The following is a 21515-nucleotide window of genomic DNA, read 5'->3' as shown; positions in this document are numbered from 1 at the left end:
TCTCCCGCGTTTGCGAGGTAGCGCAAGGAAACAGACGAAAGAAATGGCCCAACCCCCTCCCATACACATGTATATACATACGTCCACATACGCAAATATACATACCTACACAGCTTTCCATGGTTTACCCCAGACGCTTCACATGCCTTGATTCAATCCACTGACAGCACGTCAACCCCGGTATACCACATCGCTCCAATTCACTCTATTCCTTGCCCTCCTTTCACCCTCCTGCATGTTCAGGCCCCGATCACACAAAATCTTTTTCACTCCATCTTTCCACCTCCAATTTGGTCTCCCTCTTCTCCTTGTTCGCTCCACCTCCGACACATATATCCTCTTGGTCAATCTTTCCTCACTCATCCTCTCCATGTGCCCAAACCACTTCAAAACACCCTCTTCTGCTCTCTCAACCACGCTCCTTTTATTTCCACACATCTCTCTTACCCTTACGTTACTCACTCGATCAAACCACCTCACACCACACATTGTCCTCAAACATCTCATTTCCAGCACATCCATCCTCCTGCGCACAACTCTATCCATAGCCCACGCCTCGCAACCATACAACATTGTTGGAACCACTATTCCTTCAAACATACCCATTTTTGCTTTCCGAGATAATGTTCTCGACTTCCACACATTCTTCAAGGCCCCCAGGATTTTCGCCCCCTCCCCCACCCTATGATCCACTTCCGCTTCCATGGTTCCATCCGCTAATCCCCTAATTCCCAATAATTGTTTCAGTTATCCATTATATGTTCAGGTTTCTATCTAAGGTACATTATATTCTTTTGAAAAGTCTTACTGTCATTTTTTATCTTATTTTGCTTTGTCGCTGTCTCCCGCATTAGCGAGGTAGCGCAAGGAAACAGACGAAAGAAGGGCCCAACCCACCCACATACACATGTATATACATACACGTCCACACACGCAGATATACATACCTATACATCTCAACGTATACATATATATATACACACACAGACATATACATATATACACATGTACATAATTCATACTGTCTGCCTTAATTCATTCCCATCGCCACCTTGCCACACATGAAATAACAACCCCCTCCCCCCCTCATGTGTGCGAGGTAGCACTAGGAAAAGACAACAAAGGCCCCATTCGTTCATACTCAGTCTCTAGCTGTCATGTAATAATGCACCGAAACCATAGCTCCCTTTACATATCTAGGCCCCACAGAACTTTCCATGGTTTACCCCAGACGCTTCACATGCCCTGGTTCAATCCACTGACAGCACGTCGACCCCGGTATACCACATTACTGTCATATGTAAGAATATATGGTGTGGTAGGTCAGTTGCCAGAAGCAGAAAAGTTTCTACCTAGGATGTAAGGCATGTGGACGAGTAGGAAGAGAGAGTAATTGGTTCCTAGTAAATGTCAGTTTGTGGCAATGGGGTGTGATGTTCCCATGGTTGTTTAATTTGTTTATGGATGGGGTGGTAAGGGAGGTAAATGCAAGAGCTTTGGAGAGAGGGGCAAGTATGCAGTATGTTGTGGATGAGAGGGCCTGGGAAGTGAGTCAGTTGTTTGCTGATGATACAGCTCTAGTGGCTGATTTGCGTAAGAAACTGCAGAAGTTGGTGAGCGAGTTTGGAAAAGTGTGTGAAAGGAGAAAGTTGAGAGTAAATGTGAATTAGAGCAAGGTTACTAGGTTCAGTAGGGTTGAGGGACAAGTTGACTGGGATGTAAGTTTGAATGGAGAAAAATTGGAGGAAGTGAAATGTTTTAGATATCTGGAAGTGGATTTATCAGCAGATGGAACCATGGAAGCAAAAGTGAGTCACGGAGTGGGGGAGGGGGTGAAGGTTCTGGGAGTAATGAAGAATGTGTGAAAGGAGAACTTTATCATGGAGAGCAAAAATGGGTATGTTTGAAGGAATAGTGGTTCCAACAATGATAGGGTTGTACGGAGGAGGGTGGATGCATTGGAAATGAAATGTTTGAGGACAATATTGTACGGAGGAGGGTGGATGCATTGGAAATGAAATGTTTGAGGACAATATGTGGTGTGAGGTGGTTTGATCAAGTAAGTAATAAAAGGGTAAGAGAGATGTGTGGTAATAAAAAGTGTGGTTGAGAGAGCAGAAGAGGGTGTGTTGAAATGGTCTGGACATATGGAGAAAATGAGTGAATAAAGATTGACAAAGAGGATACATGTGTCAGAGGTGAAGAGATCAAGGAGAAGCAGTAAACCAAGTTGGAGGTGGAAGGATGGAGTGAAAAAGATTTTGATAGATTGGGGCCTGAACATACAGGAGGGTGAGAGGCGTGCAAGGAATAGAATGAATTGGAACGATGTGGTATACCGGGGTTAATGTGCTCTCAACTGACTGAACCAGGGCATGTGAAGCATCTGGGGTAAACCATGGAAAGATCTGTGGGGCATGGATGTGGATATGGAGCTGTGGTTTTGGTGCATTACACATGACAGCTAGAGAGTATATGGAGCTATGGTTTTGGTGCATTACACATAACAGATAGAGAGTAAGTGTTAACAAATGTGGCCTTTTTGTTTGTATTCCTGGTGCTGACTCGCCGAAGCAGGGGATAGCGATGCTATTTTCCTGTGGGGCGGGGTAGCGACAGGAATGGATGAAGGCAAGCAAGTATGAATATGTACATGTTTATGTATGTAGTGTCTGCATATGTGTATGTATATGTTGATATGTATATGTATGTATATGTGCATGTATGGACATTTATGTATACATGTGTATATGAGTGGATGGTCCATTCTTCGTCCATTTCCTGGCACTACCTCACCAGGAAACATATATCCTCATGAAAACATTCAGAAATCTGCAAGAAAATGCCATCATCATTGTGTCTAAGGAATGACCTGCTATAATCATGACTGCATATAATAAAGCCAACACCCCATACATGTAAGTAAATATTTTCATACCTAACTGCTGTTTCCTGCATTAGTGAGGTAGCACTAGGAACTGATGAAGAAAGGCCACATCTGCTTATACGCATTCTCAAGTTATAATGTGTAATGCACCAAAACCACAGCTTCCTATTCACATCCAGGCCCCACACACTTTCCATGGTTTACCCTGAACACTTCACATGCTCTAGTTCAGTCCATTAAGGGCACATTGACCCCAGTATACCATACTGTTACAATGCACTCTATCCTGTGTACATTTTTCAGCCTCCTGCATGTTCAAGCCTCGATCGATGAAACTCTCTTTCACTCCATCCTTCCATCCCTAATTTGGACTCCCTATTCTCCTTGTTCCCTCCACTTCTGGCAACTATATTCTCTTCGTCAACCTTTCCTCACTCTTTCCTCTTCATATGTCCACAACATTTCAGCACACCCACTTCTGCTTTCTCAGCCACACTCTTTTTATTATGGAACTTCTCGCTTACTCTTTCATTATGTACTCGATCAAACCAACTCTCACTACATAACGTCCTCAGACATTTCATTCCTAACACATCCACCCTCATCTACACAACCTCATCTATGGCCCATTTCCTGCATCCATATAATAATGTTGGGATACGATTCCTTCAAACATATCTATTTTTGCCCTTACAGATAACATTTTCTCTTTCTACACATTCTTCAGCTCTCCCAGAACCTTTGCCCCCTCCCCTACCCTATGACTCACTCATGCTTCTATGATTCCATGTCCTGCCACATCCACTTTCATATATCTGAACCACTTCACTTCCAATTTTTCTCCATTCTAACTCACACCACAACTAACCTGTCCCTCAGCCCTGCAGAACCTAATAACTGCTTTTATTCACATTTATCCTTAACTCTCTCCTTTTGCACACTCTTCCAAACTCAGTTGCCAACTTCTGCAGTTTCACACTTGAATCTGCCACCAGTGCTGTATCATCAACAAAACAACTAACTCATTTCCCAGGCCCATTCATCCCCCCACAGACTGTATACTCACCCCTTTCTCCAAGGCTCTCACATTTACGTCCCTTACCACCCTATCCACGAACAAAATGAATAACCATGGTAACATCACACACCCCTGCCACAGATCAAACTTCAATTGGAACAATTCACTCTCCTCTCTTCCTACTTGTACAAAAGTCATACACTCTCAATAAAAAATTCTCCCTGCTTCCAGTAGCTATCACCCCACAACATATATTCTTAAGACCTTCCTACAAAATATCTTTGAGTCCCATCATATCATTCTTTAATGCAAACACCTAATCCATACATTCTCTACCACTTCTGAAATTACACTATGCCTGCTCAGTCTGATGCTCTGTACATGTACTCACCTTTTCAATCAATACCCTACCATACAACTTACCAGGTATGCTCAACAACTTTATACCTCTGTAATTTGAAAACTTACTTTTATCACCCTTACCTGTATACAATGGCACTACACATGCATTCTGCCAATCTTCAGGCACCTCAGCATGATCCATACATACACTGAAAACCTTACTAACTAATCAAGAACACAGTCACCCCTTTACTTAATAAATTCAACTGCAGTACCATCCACTCTAGCCGCCTCTTGACATTTCATTTTATAAAAGGCTTTCACCACCTCTTCTTTCTTCACCAAACCACTCTCTATGACTCTCTCACTTTGCATAATACAATGACCCAAACATCCTACATGTCACTTATCATCAAATAATTTTAACAATCTTTCAAATTACTCACTTTATAACTACCTGTTATCACTTCCCCTTTTGCCCCCTTCAACAATGTTCCCCAACTCTCATTTGTCCTCTTTTTCAATCCCTGCAACTTTCTCTTGGCTGCCTGCTGTTTTCTTTTATACATAACCCAATCGTTTAAACTCCTTCCATGTAAGTATCATTCAAACATCTATCTTTTCTCTCACTAGCAATTTTACCTTCTCATCCCACTATTCACTACCCTTTCTAATTTGCCCACTTCCATCCTTCACTTGCCACATGCATCTCTTGCACATGCCATCATGGTTTCCCTAAATACCTCTCATTCCTCACCCACTTCCCTTGCTTCATTCACTTTCACCTTTTGCTATTCTGCACTTAATCTCTCCTGGTATTTCTTCACACAAGTCCCTCTTCCAAGCTCACTTACTCTTACCACTCTCCTCCTCAAAACTGTTTCCTTTTTTCGAAAACCTCAACAAATCTTCACACTTGGCTCTACAAGCTGCCCCTATCAGCACATTTACATCCAAAAATCTCTCTTTCATATGGCTATCAATCATATGTTATCCAATAATACCTGCTGACCATTTCTCCTACTCACATTTGTATACTTGTGTATATCTCTCTTTTTAGAAAAGCAAATGGATTTGTATGTAGCATTTATGGATCTGGAGAAGGCATATGATAGAGTTGATAGAGATGCTCTGTGGAAGGTATTAAGAATATATGGTGTGGGAGGCAAGTTGTTAGAAGCAGTGAAAAGTTTTTATCGAGGATGTAAGGCATGTGTACGTGTAGGAAGAGAGGAAAGTGATTGGTTCTCAGTGAATGTAGGTTTGCGGCAGGGGTGTGTGATGTCTCCATGGTTGTTTAATTTGTTTATGGATGGGGTTGTTAGGGAGGTGAATGCAAGAGTTTTGGAAAGAGGGGCAAGTATGAAGTCTGTTGGGGATGAGAGAGCTTGGGAAGTGAGTCAGTTGTTGTTCCCTGATGATACAGCGCTGGTGGCTGATTCATGTGAGAAGCTGCAGAAGCTGGTGACTGAGTTTGGTAAAGTGTGTGAAAGAAGAAAGTTAAGAGTAAATGTGAATAAGAGCAAGGTTATTAGGTACAGTAGGGTTGAGGGTCAAGTCAATTGGAAGGTGAGTTTGAATGGAGAAAAACTGGAGGAAGTGCAGTGTTTTAGATATCTGGGAGTGGATCTGGCAGTGGATGGAACCATGGAAGCGGAAGTGGATTATAGGGTGGGGAGGGGGCGAAAATTCTGGGAGCCTTGAAGAATGTGTGGAGGTCGAGAACATTATCTCGGAAAGCAAAAATGGGTATGTTTGAAGGAATAGTGGTTCCAACAATGTTGTATGGTTGCGAGGCGTGGGCTATGGATAGAGTTGTGCGCAGGAGGATGGATATGCTGGAAATGAGATGTTTGAGGACAATGTGTGGTGTGAGGTGGTTTGATCGAGTAAGTAACGTAAGGGTAAGAGAGATGTGTGGAAATAAAAAGAGCGTGGTTGAGAGAGCAGAAGAGGGTGTTTTGAAATGGTTTGGGCACATGGAGAGAATGAGTGAGGAAAGATTGACAAAGAGGATATATGTGTCGGAGGTGGAGGGAACGAGGAGAAGAGGGAGACCAAATTGGAGGTGGAAAGATGGAGTGAAAAAGATTTTGTGTGATCGGGGCCTGAACATGCAGGAGGGTGAAAGGAGGGCAAGGAATAGAGTGAATTGGAGCGATGTGGTATACCGGGGTTGACGTGCTGTCAGTGGATTGAATCGGGGCATGTGAAGCGTCTGGGGTAAACCATGGAAAGCTGTGTAGGTATGTATATTTGCGTGTGTGGACGTATGTACATACATGTGTATGGGGGTGGGTTGGGCCATTTCTTTCGTCTGTTTCCTTGCGCTACCTCACAAACGCGGGAGACAGCGACAAAGCAAAAAAAAAAAAAAAAAAAAAAAAAAAAAATATCTCTTTTCAAACCAGGTATTCCCTATTACCAGTCCATTATTGGCACACAACTCCACGAGTTGTTCACCATTTCCATTCATACACTGAATACCCATGCATCCCAATTATACTCTTAACTGCCACATTACTTGCATTCACAATTAAATCTTCCATCACTATTATGTGGTGTCCTACATCAAAACTGCTTATGCATTCAATCACCTCTTTCCCCAAAACACTTGCCTCTCATGATCCTCCTTCTCATGGCCAGGTACATAAGCACTAATAATAACCCAACTCCATCAACTTTCAGTTTTACCCACATCAATCTAGAATTTACTTCCTTACATTCTATCACACACTCCTATAGCCCTTGCTTTAGGAATAGTGGTACCCCTTCCTTAGCTCTTGTTCTATAATCAATCCCTGACTTTACTCCTATGACATTTCCATACTATTCTTCCCCCTTACCCTTGAGCTTTGTTTCATGAGAGCTAGGATATCAAGGTTTCTTTCCTCAAACATACTTCCTATCTCTCCTCTCTTTTCATCATGGTTACATCCACACACATTTAGACACCTCAACTTGAGCCTTTAAGAAGGATGAGCATTCCCTGCTTGGCTCCTTCTCCTGTTCCCTCTTTTAGAAATTACAATACGAGGAGGGGTTTCCAGCCCCCTTCTCCCACCCCCTATAATCACCTAGAATTCTAAGACACATAGAGCAAATGGAGGTAGAATTCTTTCTCCCCTATCCCAGGGATATACATACATAGAGGTACATATATCAAAATAATCTTGAAACTGCTTTGCATAAAAACTGAATAATTTGACAACTGAAAATTATTGTCAACAAAGATTCATCATCTATCGTCACTACTTTAATTACCTGCTGAATAATAATATCGTAGTCTGAGTCTGACGTTGACATGTATTGATGTGAACTGCGGGAGCCAGTGTGTGCATGAGGAGGGATGAGACGTGTGTGTTCATCACCCCCATTAGTACCTCCAGCTGCAGTTGCACCACCAGGCCATCCACCCCCACGTGAAGTCAAACGACGTTTCATGCCTTCACCTAGAATATGACAAATGTTTCTTAAATGCTCATATCAACTGAATACTAATTCCATCTGAGATAATAACATATAAATTCACCTGCAATAAATCCGTTAACCATTGGAGTAAGAGTACTCAGTCTTCAAAAAGTAGATTTAATATCATCAGTCATACAACCCCAGAACCAATATATGAAGCTCCTATAGCTTCAAGACTGTTCCAATCAGGAGCAGAGAAATGATGGACTCTTTTGAGAGAGAAGTTCCTCATTAAGACTGTTTCCTTTCATCCACTGGTGATGACACAAACTTGACAAAGATTATTTTTCACTATTGTTGTAACCATAAGATGGCAAAGTCCAGTCACACCGTAATATAGCCAAAAGCTGGCAAAGCCCAGTCACACCAAAATGCAGATAAAATTCAAGAAAACAACTCAAACATCTCAGCATTAAGTAGCCCTTAAGCAATGTAATCTATCTGAAATAACAGTCCCCCATGGGAAAGAAAAAATCCTTAAAGATATAAAACTGAGAGAGCTGTAATTAAATAACATATACAAGTTGAGTATCCCTTATGCAAAATGCATGGGAACAGACGTGTCTTGGATTCTGGAATATTTGCATATACATAATGAGATATCTTGGGGATGGGACCCAAGTCTAAACACAAAAGCCTGAAGGTAATCTTTACAATATTTTTAATAATTTTGTGCATGAAACAAAGTTTGTGTAACACTGAAACATCAGAGGGCTAAGATGTCATAGCCTCAGCCACCTATGTGAGCAATCTGCGGTTGTTTGGCATCACCTTCTTTCCTGATTCTGACACTATATGCTATGAATAAGCAATCATTTAATCACACTTATTCACATATAAGTACTTAAAAGTTAAAAGAAATATGAAGTACCATTAATACATCGAAAAATATGTGTTTAGGGTAAATAAACAGCACAGTAACATCAGCAGAATACCTGTATCAACTGTTAAACAGTAACAACAACAAACAACTGCAGGTTTTCAGTTTCCACCTATGATGCTGTGTTTCGACTAAAAGGTTACAGTACACTGTATTTCATTTTCTAGGTTTTACTTGAGATATAAAAAAATTGAGATGTTTGAGGACAATATGTGGTGTGAGGTAGTTTGATTGAGTAAGTAATGAAAGGGTAAGAGAGATGTGTGGTAATAAAAAGAGTGTGGTTGAGAGAGCAGAAGAGGGTGTACTGAAATGGTTTGGTCACATGGAGAGAATGAGTGAGGAAAGATTGACAAAGAGGATATATGTGTCAGGGGTGGAGGGAACGAGGAGAAGTGGGAGACCAAATTGGAGGAGGAAGGATGGAGTGAAAAAGGTTTTGAGCGATCAAGGCCTGAATGTGCAGGAGGGTGAAAGGCGTGCAAGGAACAGAGTGAATTGGAACTATGTGGTATACTGCGGTCGACGTGCTGTCAATGGATTGAACCAGGGCATGTGAAGCGTCTGGGGTAAACCATGGAAAGTTTTGCGGGGCCTGGATGTGGAAAGGGAGCTGTGGTTTTGGTGCATTATACATGATGGCTAGAGACTGAGTGTGAACGAATGTGGCCTTAGTTGTCTTTTCCTAGTGCTACCTTGTGCATGTGCATGAGGAGGGGGTTGTCATTTCATGTGTGGCGGGGTGGCGACAGGAATGAATAAAGGCAGCAAGTATAAATTATGTACATGTGTATATATGTATATGTCTGTGTATGTATATATATGAATATGGTGAAATGTATAGGTATGTATATGTGCGTGTGTGGACGTGTATGTATATACATATATACGTGGGTGGCTAGGGCCATTCTTTTGTCTGTTTCCTTGTGCTACATCGCTAACGCAGGAGACAGCAACAAAGTATAATAAAATAAATAAATGAAAACAAATAAGCATTTGATTTATGATAATTACAGTAAAATGTAAATGTACTGAAAACAGAAAAATTTCAGCATAATAATATTGCTGGTCATGCTTTGCATAAACATGGCATTTTTGGTGGTGATTAAAATCAGATTTCACATGAAAATAATTTTTTACACTTTAAAAAAAGAAAATGTGAATAAAAGCAAGGTTACTGGGTTCAGTAGGGTTGAGGGACAAGTTAATTGGGATATAAGTTTGAATGGAGAGAAACTGGAGGAAGTGAAGTGTTTTAGATATCTGGGAGTGGATTTGGCAGCGGATGGAACCATGGAAGCGGAAGTGAGACACAGGGTGGGGAAGGAGGAGGTTTTGGGAGCGATGAAGACTGTGTGGAAGGAGAGAACGTCATCTTGGAGAGCAAAAATGGTTATGTTTGAATGAATAGTAGTTCCAACAATATTATATGGTTGCAAGGCATGGGCTATGGATAGGATTCTGAGGAGGAGGGTGGATGTGTTGGAAATGAAATGTTTGAGAATAATATGTGGTGTGAGGTGGTTTGATCACTCCTGCCACAAACCAACATTCACTGGGTACTAATCACTCTCCTCTCTTCCTACTCGTACACATGTGTTACATCCTCAGTAAAAACTTTTCACTGCTTCTAGGAACTCACCTTCCACACCATATACTCTTAAAACCTTTCACAAAGCATCTCTATCAACCCTATCATATGGCTTCTCCAGATCCATAAATGCTATATGCAAATCCATCTGTTTTTCTAAGTATTTCTCATACACAGTCTTCAAAGCAAACACCTCATGTACACATTCTCTACCACTTCTGAAACCACACTGTTCTTCTCCAATCTATGCTCTGTACATGCCTTCACCCTCTCAATCAATATCCTCCCATATAATTTCCCAGGAATACTCAACAAACTTATGCCTCTATAGTTTGAACACTTACCTTTATCCCCTTGGCCTTTGTACAATGGCACTATGCATGTATTCTGCCAATCCTCATGCATTTCACCATGATCTATACAGACACTGAATATCTTTATCAACCAGTCAACAACACAGTAATCCCCTTTCTTAATAAATTTTACCACAAAACCATCCAAACCTACTGCCTTGCCAGATTTCATCTTTCACAAAGCTTTCACTACCTCTTCTCTGTTTACCAAACCATTCTCCCTGACCCTCTCACTTCGCACACCACTCCGACCAAAACACTCTATATCTGCCACTCTGTCATCAAACACATTCAACAATCCTTCAAAATACTCACTCCATCTCCTTCTCACTTCATCACTTCCTATTATTACTTCCCCACTTGCCTCTTCACCGATACTCCCATTTGTGTTCTTGTCATATGCATATTATTTACCTCCTTCCAATACATCTTTTTATTCTCCCTAAAATTTAGATACTCTCTCCTTCCAACTCTTATTTGCCCTCTTTTTCAACCATTACACCTTTCTCTTGATCTCCTGCTGCTTTCTTTTATACATCTCCCAGTCATTTGCACTCCTTCCTTGCAAATATGGCCAATCATCCAAATGCCTGTCTTTTTTCTTTCACTAACAACTTTACTTCTTCATGCCACCACTCACTATCCTTTCTAATCAGCCCACCTCCCACCTTTCTCAAGCCAAATGCATCTTTTGCACAGGCCATCACTGCTTCCTTAAATACATCCCATTCCTCACTCACTCCCCTCATGTCATTTGCTCTCACCTTTTGCCATTCTACACTCAATCTCTCCTGATTCAACCTCACACATGTCTCCTTTCCAAGCTCACTTACTCTCACCACTCTCTTCACCCAACCAATCTCTCCTCTTTTTTGAAAACCTCTACAAATCTTCACCTTTGCCTCCACAAGACAGTGATCAGACATCCCTCCAGCTGCCCCTATCAACACATTAACATCCAAAAGTCTGTTTTACACACCTATCAATTAACATATAATCCCATAATGCCTTTCAACCATCTCTCCTACTTGCATACCAATACTTATGTATATCTCTCTTTTTAAACCATGTACTCCCAATCATCAGTCTTTTTTAGCACACAAATCCACAAGCTCTTCACCATTTCCAACAATGAATACCCATGTACATCAATTATACCCTCTACTGCCACATTACTCTCCTTTACATTTAAATCATCCATCACTAAAACCTGGTCACGTGCATGAAAGCTGCTAACACACTCACTCAGCCGCTCCCAAAACACCTAGCCTCTCATGATCTTTCTTCTGATGACCAGGTGCATAAGCACCAATAATCATCCATCTCTCTCCATCAACTTTCAGTTTTACCCATATGAGTCTAGCATCTACTTTCTTACTACCCATATGAATCTAGAATCTACTTTCTTACACTAAATTATCATGGTCTGAAAATACATGAGGGTGTGAGGCATGCATATCATAGAATAAACTGAAGCAATGTGGTATACAGGGGGCGACAAGCTGTCATAGGACTAGGCAGGTCATATCAAGTTGCTAGGAGAAACCAGAAAAGGTCTGTGGGACTTAACTGTGGATAGTGGGCTCCAGTTTTGGTGCAATACACAAGACAGCTACAGCTACAGAGTGGATGTGAGCAAATGTGGAAAGTCTTTGTCTGCTTCTGGTAATACTTACTTTCTGTGTGAGTGTTCCTGGTAATACTTACCGTGAAAGCGTTCTTGGAAATACATACTGTGTGAGTGTTCCTGGTAATACTTACTGTGTGAGAGTTCCTGGTAATACTTACTGTGTGAGTGTTCCTGGTAATACTTATTGTGTGAGTGTTCCTGGTAATATATATTGTGTGAGTATTCCTGGTAATGCTTACTGTGTGAGAAATCATACAAGTATACAATAAAAAAAGAAAAGAAAAATGGAGCATGAATATACAATATGATATTTCTGTCTAAGTATCTACAGAAGACTTGACCTCCACCATACAGAAGACCTCACCTCCACCATTCAACTTCCACCATTCAAAACCAGTATTATCATTTCAAAGACTGCACAGAACAGAGACTGCAGTGTACTTACTAACAACATAAACATGCTCTCTGATATCAGAACGCACATCTGATATATCCCAAATGAGTAAGAATGTATGGCAGCAATTTCCTGTTTCATATTCTTCATCAACATAAGGCTTGTAAGAGAAGGCATAGTGATGAGCAACTGCAGCTATAAACATCTCAATGCAGATCAAAAAGTTCTGAAAAAAGAGAAATGTCACTTAGAGATGTTATTTCAAGTATTAGAATTTCTTAGGAATGGTGCAGTTGACATTAAACTTAACAAAAATAGATTTGTAGATTAGAGTGTGAAAAAAAGAGAACTGATGATATCAATCAATATCATAAAAAATTCTGAGGGGTATGGAATCAGGCAAACTTATTCACTTTACAGAAATTTGTTTGTCAGGATATGTGTCTCTGCATAACTGAAATACATTATAAATCTAAATTTTTCATCATTCAGCAGTTGAACTTTTTAACAAGTGGGTGACTATGTTGTTGATTGGTTGGTAAGGATATTCAATGTATGTACGGATCATGGTGAAGTGCCTGAGGACTGGTAGAATGCATGCATAATGCCACTGTACAAAGGCATAGGAGATAAAAGTGAGCATTCACAATACAGAGGCGTAAGTTAGTTGAGTATTCCAGGAAAATTGTACAGGAAGGTATTGACTGACAGGGTGAAGGTATGTATAGAACATGAGATTGGGGAAGAGCAGTGTGGTTTCAGAAGTCGTATCAGGTGTTTGCTTTGAAGATTGTGTAAGAGATATACTTAGAAAAATAGATGGATTTGTATATATTTATTTATTTTGCTTTGCCACTGTCTCCCGCGTTAGCGAGGTAGCGCAAGGAAACAGACGAAAGAATGGCCCAACCCACTCACATACACATGTACATACATACACGTCCACACACGCAAATATACATACCTATACATCTCAATGTACACATATATATCCACACACAGACATATACATATATACATATGTACATAATTCATACTGTCTGCCTTTATTTATTCCCATCGCCATCTTGCCACACATGGAATAACAACCCCCACACCCCTCATGTGTGCGAGGTAGTGCTAGGAATAGACAACAAAGGCCACATTCGTTCACACTCAGTCTCTAGCTGTCATGTAATAATGCACCGAAACCACAGCTCCCTTTCCACATCCAGGCCCCACACAACTTTCCATGGTTTACCCCAGACGCTTCACATGCCCTGGTTCAATCCATTGACAGCAAGTCGACCCCGATATACCACATCATTCCAATTCACTCTATTCCTTGCATGCCTTTCACCCTCCTGCATGTTCAGGCCCCGATCACTCAAAATCTTTTTCACTCCATCTTTCCACCTCCAATTTGGTCTCCCACTTCTCCTTGTTCCCTCCACCTCTGACACATATATCCTCTTGGTCAATCTTTCCTCACTCATTCTCTCCATGTGACCAAACCATTTCAAAACACCCTCTTCTGCTCTCTCAACCACATTCTTTTTATTTCCACATATCTCTCTTTCCCTTACATTATTTATTCGATCAAGCCATCTCACATCACATATTGTCCTCAAACATCTCATTTCCAGCACCATCCACCCTCCTGCGCACAACTCTATCCATGGCCCACGCCTCGTAGCTATACAACATTGTTGGAACCACTATTCCTTCAAACAAACCCATTTTTGCTTTCCGACATAATGTTCTCAACTTCCACACATTCTTTAAGGCTCCCAGAATTTTCGCCCCCTCCCCCACCCTATGATTCACTTCCACTTCCATGGTTCCATCCGCTGCCAGATCCACTCCCAGATATCTAAAGCACTTTACTTCCTCAAGTTTTTCTCCATTCAAACTTACCTCCCAACTGACTTGACCCTCAACCCTACTGTACCTAATAACCTTGCTCTTATTCACATTTACTCTTAACTTTCTTCTTTCACACACTTTATCAAACTCAGTCACCAGCTTCTGTAGTTTCTCACATGAATCAGCCACCAGCGCTGTATCATCAGCGAACAACAACTGACTCACTTCCCAAGCTCTCTCATCCACAACAGACTGCATACTTGCCCCTCTTTCCAAAAGTCATGCACTCACCTCCCTAACAGCCCCATCCATAAACAAATTAAACAACCATGGAGACATCACACACCCCTGCCGCAAACCTACATTCACTGAGAACTAATCTCTTTCCTCTCTTCCTACACGTACACATGCCTTACATCCTCGATAAAAACTTTTCACTGCTTCTAACAACTTGCCTCCCATACCATATATTCTTAATACCTTCCACAGAGCATCTCTATCAACTCTATCATATGCCTTCTCCAGATCCATAAATGCTACATACAAATCCATTTGTTTTTCTAAGTATTTCTCACATACATTCTTCAAAGCAAACACCTGATCCACACATCCTCTACCACTTCTGAAACCACACTGCTCTTCCCCAATCTGATGCTCTGTACATGCCTTCACCCTCTCAATCAATACCCTCCCATACAATTTATACTTATACCTCTGTAATTTGAGCACTCACTCTTATCCCCTTTGCCTTTGTACAATGGCACTATGCAAGCATTTCGCCAATCCTCAGGCACCTCACCATGAATCATACATACATTAAATAACCTTACCAACCAGTCAACAATACAGTCACCCCCTTTTTTAATAAATTCCACTGCAATACCATCCAAACCTGCTGCCTTGCCGGCTTTCATCTTCCGCACAGCTTTTACTACCTCTTCTTTGTTTACCAAATCATTTTCCCTAACCCTCTCACTTTGCACACCACCTCAACCAAAACACCCTATATCTATGACTCTATCATCAAACACATTCAAAAAACCTTCAAAATACTCACTCCATCTCCTTCTCACATCACCACCTCTTGTTATTACCTCCCTAATAGCCCCCTTCACTGAAGTTCCCATTTGCTCCCTTGTCTTACGCACTCTATTTACCTCCTTCCAAAACATCTTTTTATTCTCCCTAAAATTTAATGATACTCTCTCACCCCAACTCTCATTTGCCCTCTTTTTCACCTCTTGCACCTTTCTCTTGACCTCCTGTCTCTTTCTTTTATACATCTCCCACTCATTTGCATTTTTTCCCTGCAAAAATTGTCCAAATGCCTTCTCTCTTCTCTTTCACTAATGATCTTACTTCTTCATCCCACCACTCACTACCCTTTCTAATCAACCCACCTCCCACGCTTCTCATGCCACAAACATCTTTTGCGCAAGCCATCACTGCTTCCCTAAATACATCCCATTCCTCCCCCACTCCCCTTACCTCCTTTGTTCTCACCTTTTTCCATTCTGTACTCAGTCTCTCCTGGTACTTCCTCACACAAGTCTCCTTCCCAAGCTCACTTACTCTCACCACTCTCTTCACCCCAACATTCTCTCTTCTTTTCTGAAAACCCATACAAATCTTCACCTTCGCCTCCACAAGATAATGATCAGACATCCCTCCAGTTTCACCTCTCAGCACATTAACATCCAAAAGTCTCTCTTTCGCGCGCCTATCAATTAACACGTAATCCAATAACGCTCTCTGGCCATCTCTCCTACTTACATACGTATACTTATGTATATCTCGCTTTTTAAACCAGGTATTCCCAATCACCAGTCCTTTTTCAGCACATAAATCTACAAGCTCTTCACCATTTCCATTTACAACACTGAACACCCCATGTAAGCCAATTATTCCCTCAACTGCCACATTACTCACCTTTGCATTCAAGTCACCCATCACTACAACCCGGTCTTGTGCATGAAAACCACTAACACACTCATTCAGCTGCTCCCAAAACACTTGCCTCTCATGATCTTTCTTCTCATGCCCAGGTGCATATGCACCAATAATCACCCATCTCTCTCCATCAACTTTCAGTTTCACCCATATCAATCTAGAATTTACTTTCTTACACTCTATCACATACTCCCACAACTCCTGTTTCAGGAGTAGTGCTACTCCTTCCCTTGCTCTTGTCCTCTCACTAACCCCTGACTTTACTCCTAAGACATTCCCAAACCACTCTTCTCCTTTACCATTGAGCTTCGTTTCACTCAGAGCCAAAACATCCAGGTTCCTTTCCTCAAACATACTACCTATCTCTCCTTTTTTCTCATCTTGGTTACACCCACACACATTTAGACACCCCAATCTGAGCCTTCGAGGAGGATGAGCACTCCCCGCGTGACTCCTTCTTCTGTTTCCCCTTTTAGAAAGTTAAAATACAAGGAGGGGAGGGTTTCTGGCCCCCGCTCCTGTCCCCTTTAGTCGCCTTCTACGACACGTGAGGAATGCGTGGGAAGTATTCTTTCTCCCCTATCCCCAGATGGATTTGTACATAGCATTTATAGGTCTGGAGAAGGCATATGATAGGGGTGATAGAGATGCTTTGTGGAAGGTCTTGGGTGTCATGGTGTGGGAGGCAAGTAGCTAGAAGCAGTGAAAAGATTTTACCAAGGATGTAAGGCATGTGTATGAGTAGGAAGAGAGAACAGTTTATGGATGCGGTGGTTAGGGAGGTGAATGAAAGAGTTTTAGAGAGAGTTTGGGGAAGTGTGTGAAAGGAGAAAGTTGAGAAAGTGTGAATAAGAACAAGGTTATTAGGTTCAGTAGGGTTGAGGGGAAAGTTAATTGGGATGTGAGTTTGAATGGAGAAAAATTCTTTCAAATATCTGGGAGTGGACATAGCAACAAATGGAACCATGGAAGTGGAAGTGAGTCACAGGGTGGGAAAGGAGGCACAGATTCTGGGAGCGATGAAGAATGTATAGAAAGAGAGAACGTTATCTCGGAGAGCAAAAATGGGTATGTTTGAGGGAATAGTAGTTCCAACAATGTTATATGGCTGCAAGGCATGGGCTATAGATAGGGCTGTATGGAGGAGGGTGGTTGTAATGGAAATGAAATGTCTGAGGACAATATGTGGTGTGCAGTGGTTTGACTGACTAAGAGAGATGTGTGGATATAAAAAGAATGTGGTTGAGAGAGCAGAAGAGGGTGTGTTGAAATGGTTTGGACATATGGAGAGAATGAGTGAGGAAAGATTGACAAAGATGATATATGTGTCAGAGTTGGAGGGAACAAGAAGCGGGACACCAAACTGGAGGTGAAGGATGGAGTGAAAAAGATTCTGAGTGATTGGGGCCTAAACATACAGGAAGGTGAGAGGCGTGCAAGAAATTAGAGTGAATTGGAACAATGTAGTATACCAGGGACGATGTGCTGTTAATGGACTGAACCAAGGCATGTGAAACGTCCAGGCTAAAGCATGGAAAGGTATGTGGAACCTGGATGTGGATAGAGAGCTATGGTTTCGATGCATTACACATGACAGCTAGAAACTGAGTGTGAATGAATGTGGCCTTTTATGTCTTTTCCTGGCACTACCTCACTGAAGCAGGGGGCAGCGATGCTGCCTCCTATGCAGCAGGATAGTGCTGAGAACGGATGAAGGCAAGCAAGTATGAATATGTAAATGTACATATGATCATTATCTTGTGGAGGTGAAAGTGAAGATTTGGAGAGGTTTTCAGAAAAGAAGAGAGACTGTTGGGGTGAAGAGAGTGGTGAGAGTAAGAGAGCTTAGAAAAAAGACTTGTGTGAGGAAGTACCAGGAGAGATTGAGTGCAGAATGGAAAAAGTTGAGAGCAAATAACATAAGGGGAGTGGGGGAGGAATGGGATGTATTTAGGGAAGCAGTGATGGCTTGCGCAAAAGATGCTTGTGGCATGAGGAAGGTGGGAGGTGGACAGATTGGAAATCGTAGTGAGTGGTGGGATGAAGAAGTAAGATTGTTAGTGAAAGAGAAGAGAGATACATGTAGACGATGATTTTTGCAGGGAAGTAGTGCAAATGACTGGGAGATGTATAAAAGAAAGCAACAGGAGGTCAATGGAAAGATGCAAGAGGTGAAAAAGAGGGCAAATGAGAGTTGGAGTGAGAGAGTATCATTAAATTTTAGGGAGAATAAAAAGATGTTTCTTCTGTTTCCCCTTTTAGAAAGTTAAAATACAAGGAGGGGAGGGTTTCCAGCCCCCCACTCTCATCCCCTTTAGTCGCCTTCTATGACACGTGAGGAATGCATGGGAAGTGTTCTTTCTCCCCTATCCCCAGTTTTGGAAGGAGGTACATAAAGTGCATAAGACAAGGGAACAAATGGTTATTTCAGTGAAGGGATCTAATGGGGAGGTGATAACAAGTAGTGGTGATGTGAGAAGGAGATGGAGTGAGTATCTTGAAGGTTTGTTGAATGTGTTTGATGATAGAGTGGCAGATATAGTATGTTTTGGTCGAGGTGGTGTGCAAAGTGAGAGGGTTAGGGAAAATGATTTGATAAACAGAGAAGAGGTAGTAAAAGCTCTACGGAAGATGAAAGCCAGCAAGGCAGCGGGTTTTGATGGTATTGCAGTGGAATTTATCAAAAAAGGGGGTGACTGTATTGTTGACTGGTTGGTAAGGTTATTTAATGTATGTATGACTCATGATGGGGTGCCTGAGGATTGGCGGAATGCATGCATAGTGCCATTGTACAAAGGCAAAGGGGATAAGAGTGAGTGCTCAAATTACAGAGGTATAAGTTTGTTGAGTATTTCTGGGAAATTATATGGGAGGGTATTGATTGAGAGGGTGAAGGCAAGTACAGAGCATCAGATTGGGGAAGAGCAGTGTGGCTTCAGAAGTGGTAGAGGATGTGTGGATCAGGTGTTTGCTTTGAAGAATGTATGTGAGAAATACTTAGAAAAGCAAATGGATTTGTATGTAGCATATATGGATCTGGAGAAGGCATATGATAAGAGTTGATAGAGATTATCTGTGGAAGGCATTAAGAACATAAGGTGTGGGAGGCAAGTTGTTAGGAACAGTTAAAAGTTTTTATCGAGGATGTAAGGCATGTGTACGTGAAGAGAGGAGAGAGATTAGTTCTCAGTGAATGTAGGTTTGCGGCAGGGGTGTGTGATGTCTCCATGGTTGTTTAATTTGTTTATGGATGGGGTTGTTAGGGAGGTGAATGCAAGAGTTTTGGAAAGAGGGGCAAGTATGCAGTCTGTTGGGGATGAGAGAGCTTGGGAAGTGAGTCAGTTGTTGTTCGCTGATGCTACAGTGCTGGTGGCTGATTCATGTGAGTAACTGCAGAAGCTGGTGACTGAGTTTTGTAAAGTGTGTGAAAGAAGAAAGTTGAGAGTAAATGTGAATAACACCAAGGTTATTAGGTACAGTAGGGTTGAGGGACAAGTCAATTGGGAGGTAAGTTTGAATGGAGAAAAACTGGAGGAAGTGAAGTGTTTTAGATATCTGGGAGTGGATCTGGCAGTGGATGGAACCATGGAAGCGGAAGTGAATCATAGGGTGGGGGAGGGGGCGAAAGTTCTGGGAGCGTTGAAGAATGTGTGGAAGTTGAGAACATTATCTCGGAAAGCAAAAATGGGTATGTTTGAAGGAATAGTGGTTCCAACAATGTTATATGGCTGCAAGGCGTGGGCTATTGAGGGTTGTGTGGAGGAGCGTGGATGTGCTAGAAATGAGATGTTTGAGGCCAATATGTGGTGTGAGGTGGTTTGATCGAGTAAGTAATAATAGGGTAAGAGAGATGTGTGGTAATAAAAAGATGTGGTTGAGAGACCAGAAGAGGGTGTTTTGAAATGGTCTGGTCACATGGAGAGAATGAATGAGGAAAGATTGACCACGAGGATATATGTGTCAGAGGAGTAGGGAACGAGGAGAAGTGGGAGACCAAATTGGAGGTGGAAAGATGGAGTGAAAAAGATTTTGAGTGATCGGGGCCTGAACATGCAGGAGGGTAAAAGGCGTGCAAGGAATAGAGTGAATTGGAACGATGTGGTATACTGGGGTTGACGTGCTGTCAATGGATTGAACCAGGGCATGTGAAGCGTCTGGGGTAAACCATGGAAAGTTCTGTGGGGTCTGGATGTGAAAAGGGAGCTGTGGTTTTAGTGCATTATTACATGACAGCTAGAGACTAAGTGTGAACAAATGTGGCCTTTGTTTTCTTTTCCTAGCGCTACCTCACACACATGAGGGGGAAGGGGGTTGTTATTTCATGTGTGGTGGGGTGGCAATGGGACTGAATAAAGGCAGACAGAATGAATTATGTACATGTGCATATATGTATATGTCTGTGTGTGTACTTATATGTATACGTTGAGATGTATAGGTACGTATATTTGTGTGTGTGGACGTGTATGTATATACATGTGTATGTGGGTGGGTTGGGCCATTCTTTCGTCTGTTTCCTTGCGCTACCTCGCAAACGCGGGAGACAGCAAAAAAAAAAAAAAAAAAAAAAAAAAAAAGATGTTTTGGAAGAAGGTAAATAAAGTGTATAAGACAAGAGAACAAATGGGAATTTAGGTAAAGGAGGCTAATGGGGAGGTAATAACAAGTGGTGGTGAAATGGGAAGGAGATGGAGTGAGTATTTTGAAGGTTTGTTGAATGTGTTTGGAGATAAAGTGGCAGATACAGGTTGTTTTGGTCGAGGTGGTGTGCGAAGTGAGAGGGTCACGGAGAATGATTTGGTAAACAGAGAAGAGGTAGTGAAAGCTTTACAGAAGATGAAAGCTGGCAAGGCTGTGGTTTTGGATGGTATTGCAGTGGAATTTATTAAAAAAGGGGTTAACTGTGTTGTTGATTGGTTAGGAAGGATATTCAATGTATGTATGGTTCATGGTGAAGTGCCTGAGGATTGGAGGAATGCATGCATAGTACCATTGTACAAAGGTAAAGGGGATAAAGGTGAATGTTCAAATTATAGAGGTATAAGTTTGTTGAGTATTCCTGGGAAATTATTATTTATTATTATATTTATTTTGCTTTGTCGCTGTCTCCCGTGTTTGCGAGGTAGCGCAAGGAAATAGACGAAAGAAATGGCCCAA

At 41.7% G+C, this 21515-nt stretch overlaps 1 protein-coding gene across 3 annotated transcripts in view; it reads right to left on the bottom strand.

Annotated features, from left to right (window-relative positions):
- The window catches only part of LOC139757868 (transmembrane protein 184C), a 229380-nt gene that overhangs the window by 16701 nt on the left and 191164 nt on the right, over positions 1–21515 (bottom strand). For all 3 annotated transcript variants that reach the window (XM_071678777.1, XM_071678779.1, XM_071678778.1), the window contains exons 9-10: positions 12618–12792; positions 7512–7699 (exon numbers count right to left, since the gene is read on the bottom strand). In XM_071678777.1, coding sequence (XP_071534878.1) covers positions 7512–7699; positions 12618–12792 — 363 coding nt within the window. The remainder of the gene's footprint in view (positions 1–7511; positions 7700–12617; positions 12793–21515) is intronic.

This window comes from Panulirus ornatus, chromosome 28, assembly GCF_036320965.1.
Source record: "Panulirus ornatus isolate Po-2019 chromosome 28, ASM3632096v1, whole genome shotgun sequence".
Taxonomy (NCBI): domain Eukaryota; kingdom Metazoa; phylum Arthropoda; class Malacostraca; order Decapoda; family Palinuridae; genus Panulirus; species Panulirus ornatus.
The sequence above is the reverse complement of the archived record's forward strand: the minus strand, read 5'-3'. Positions and strand labels throughout refer to the sequence as shown.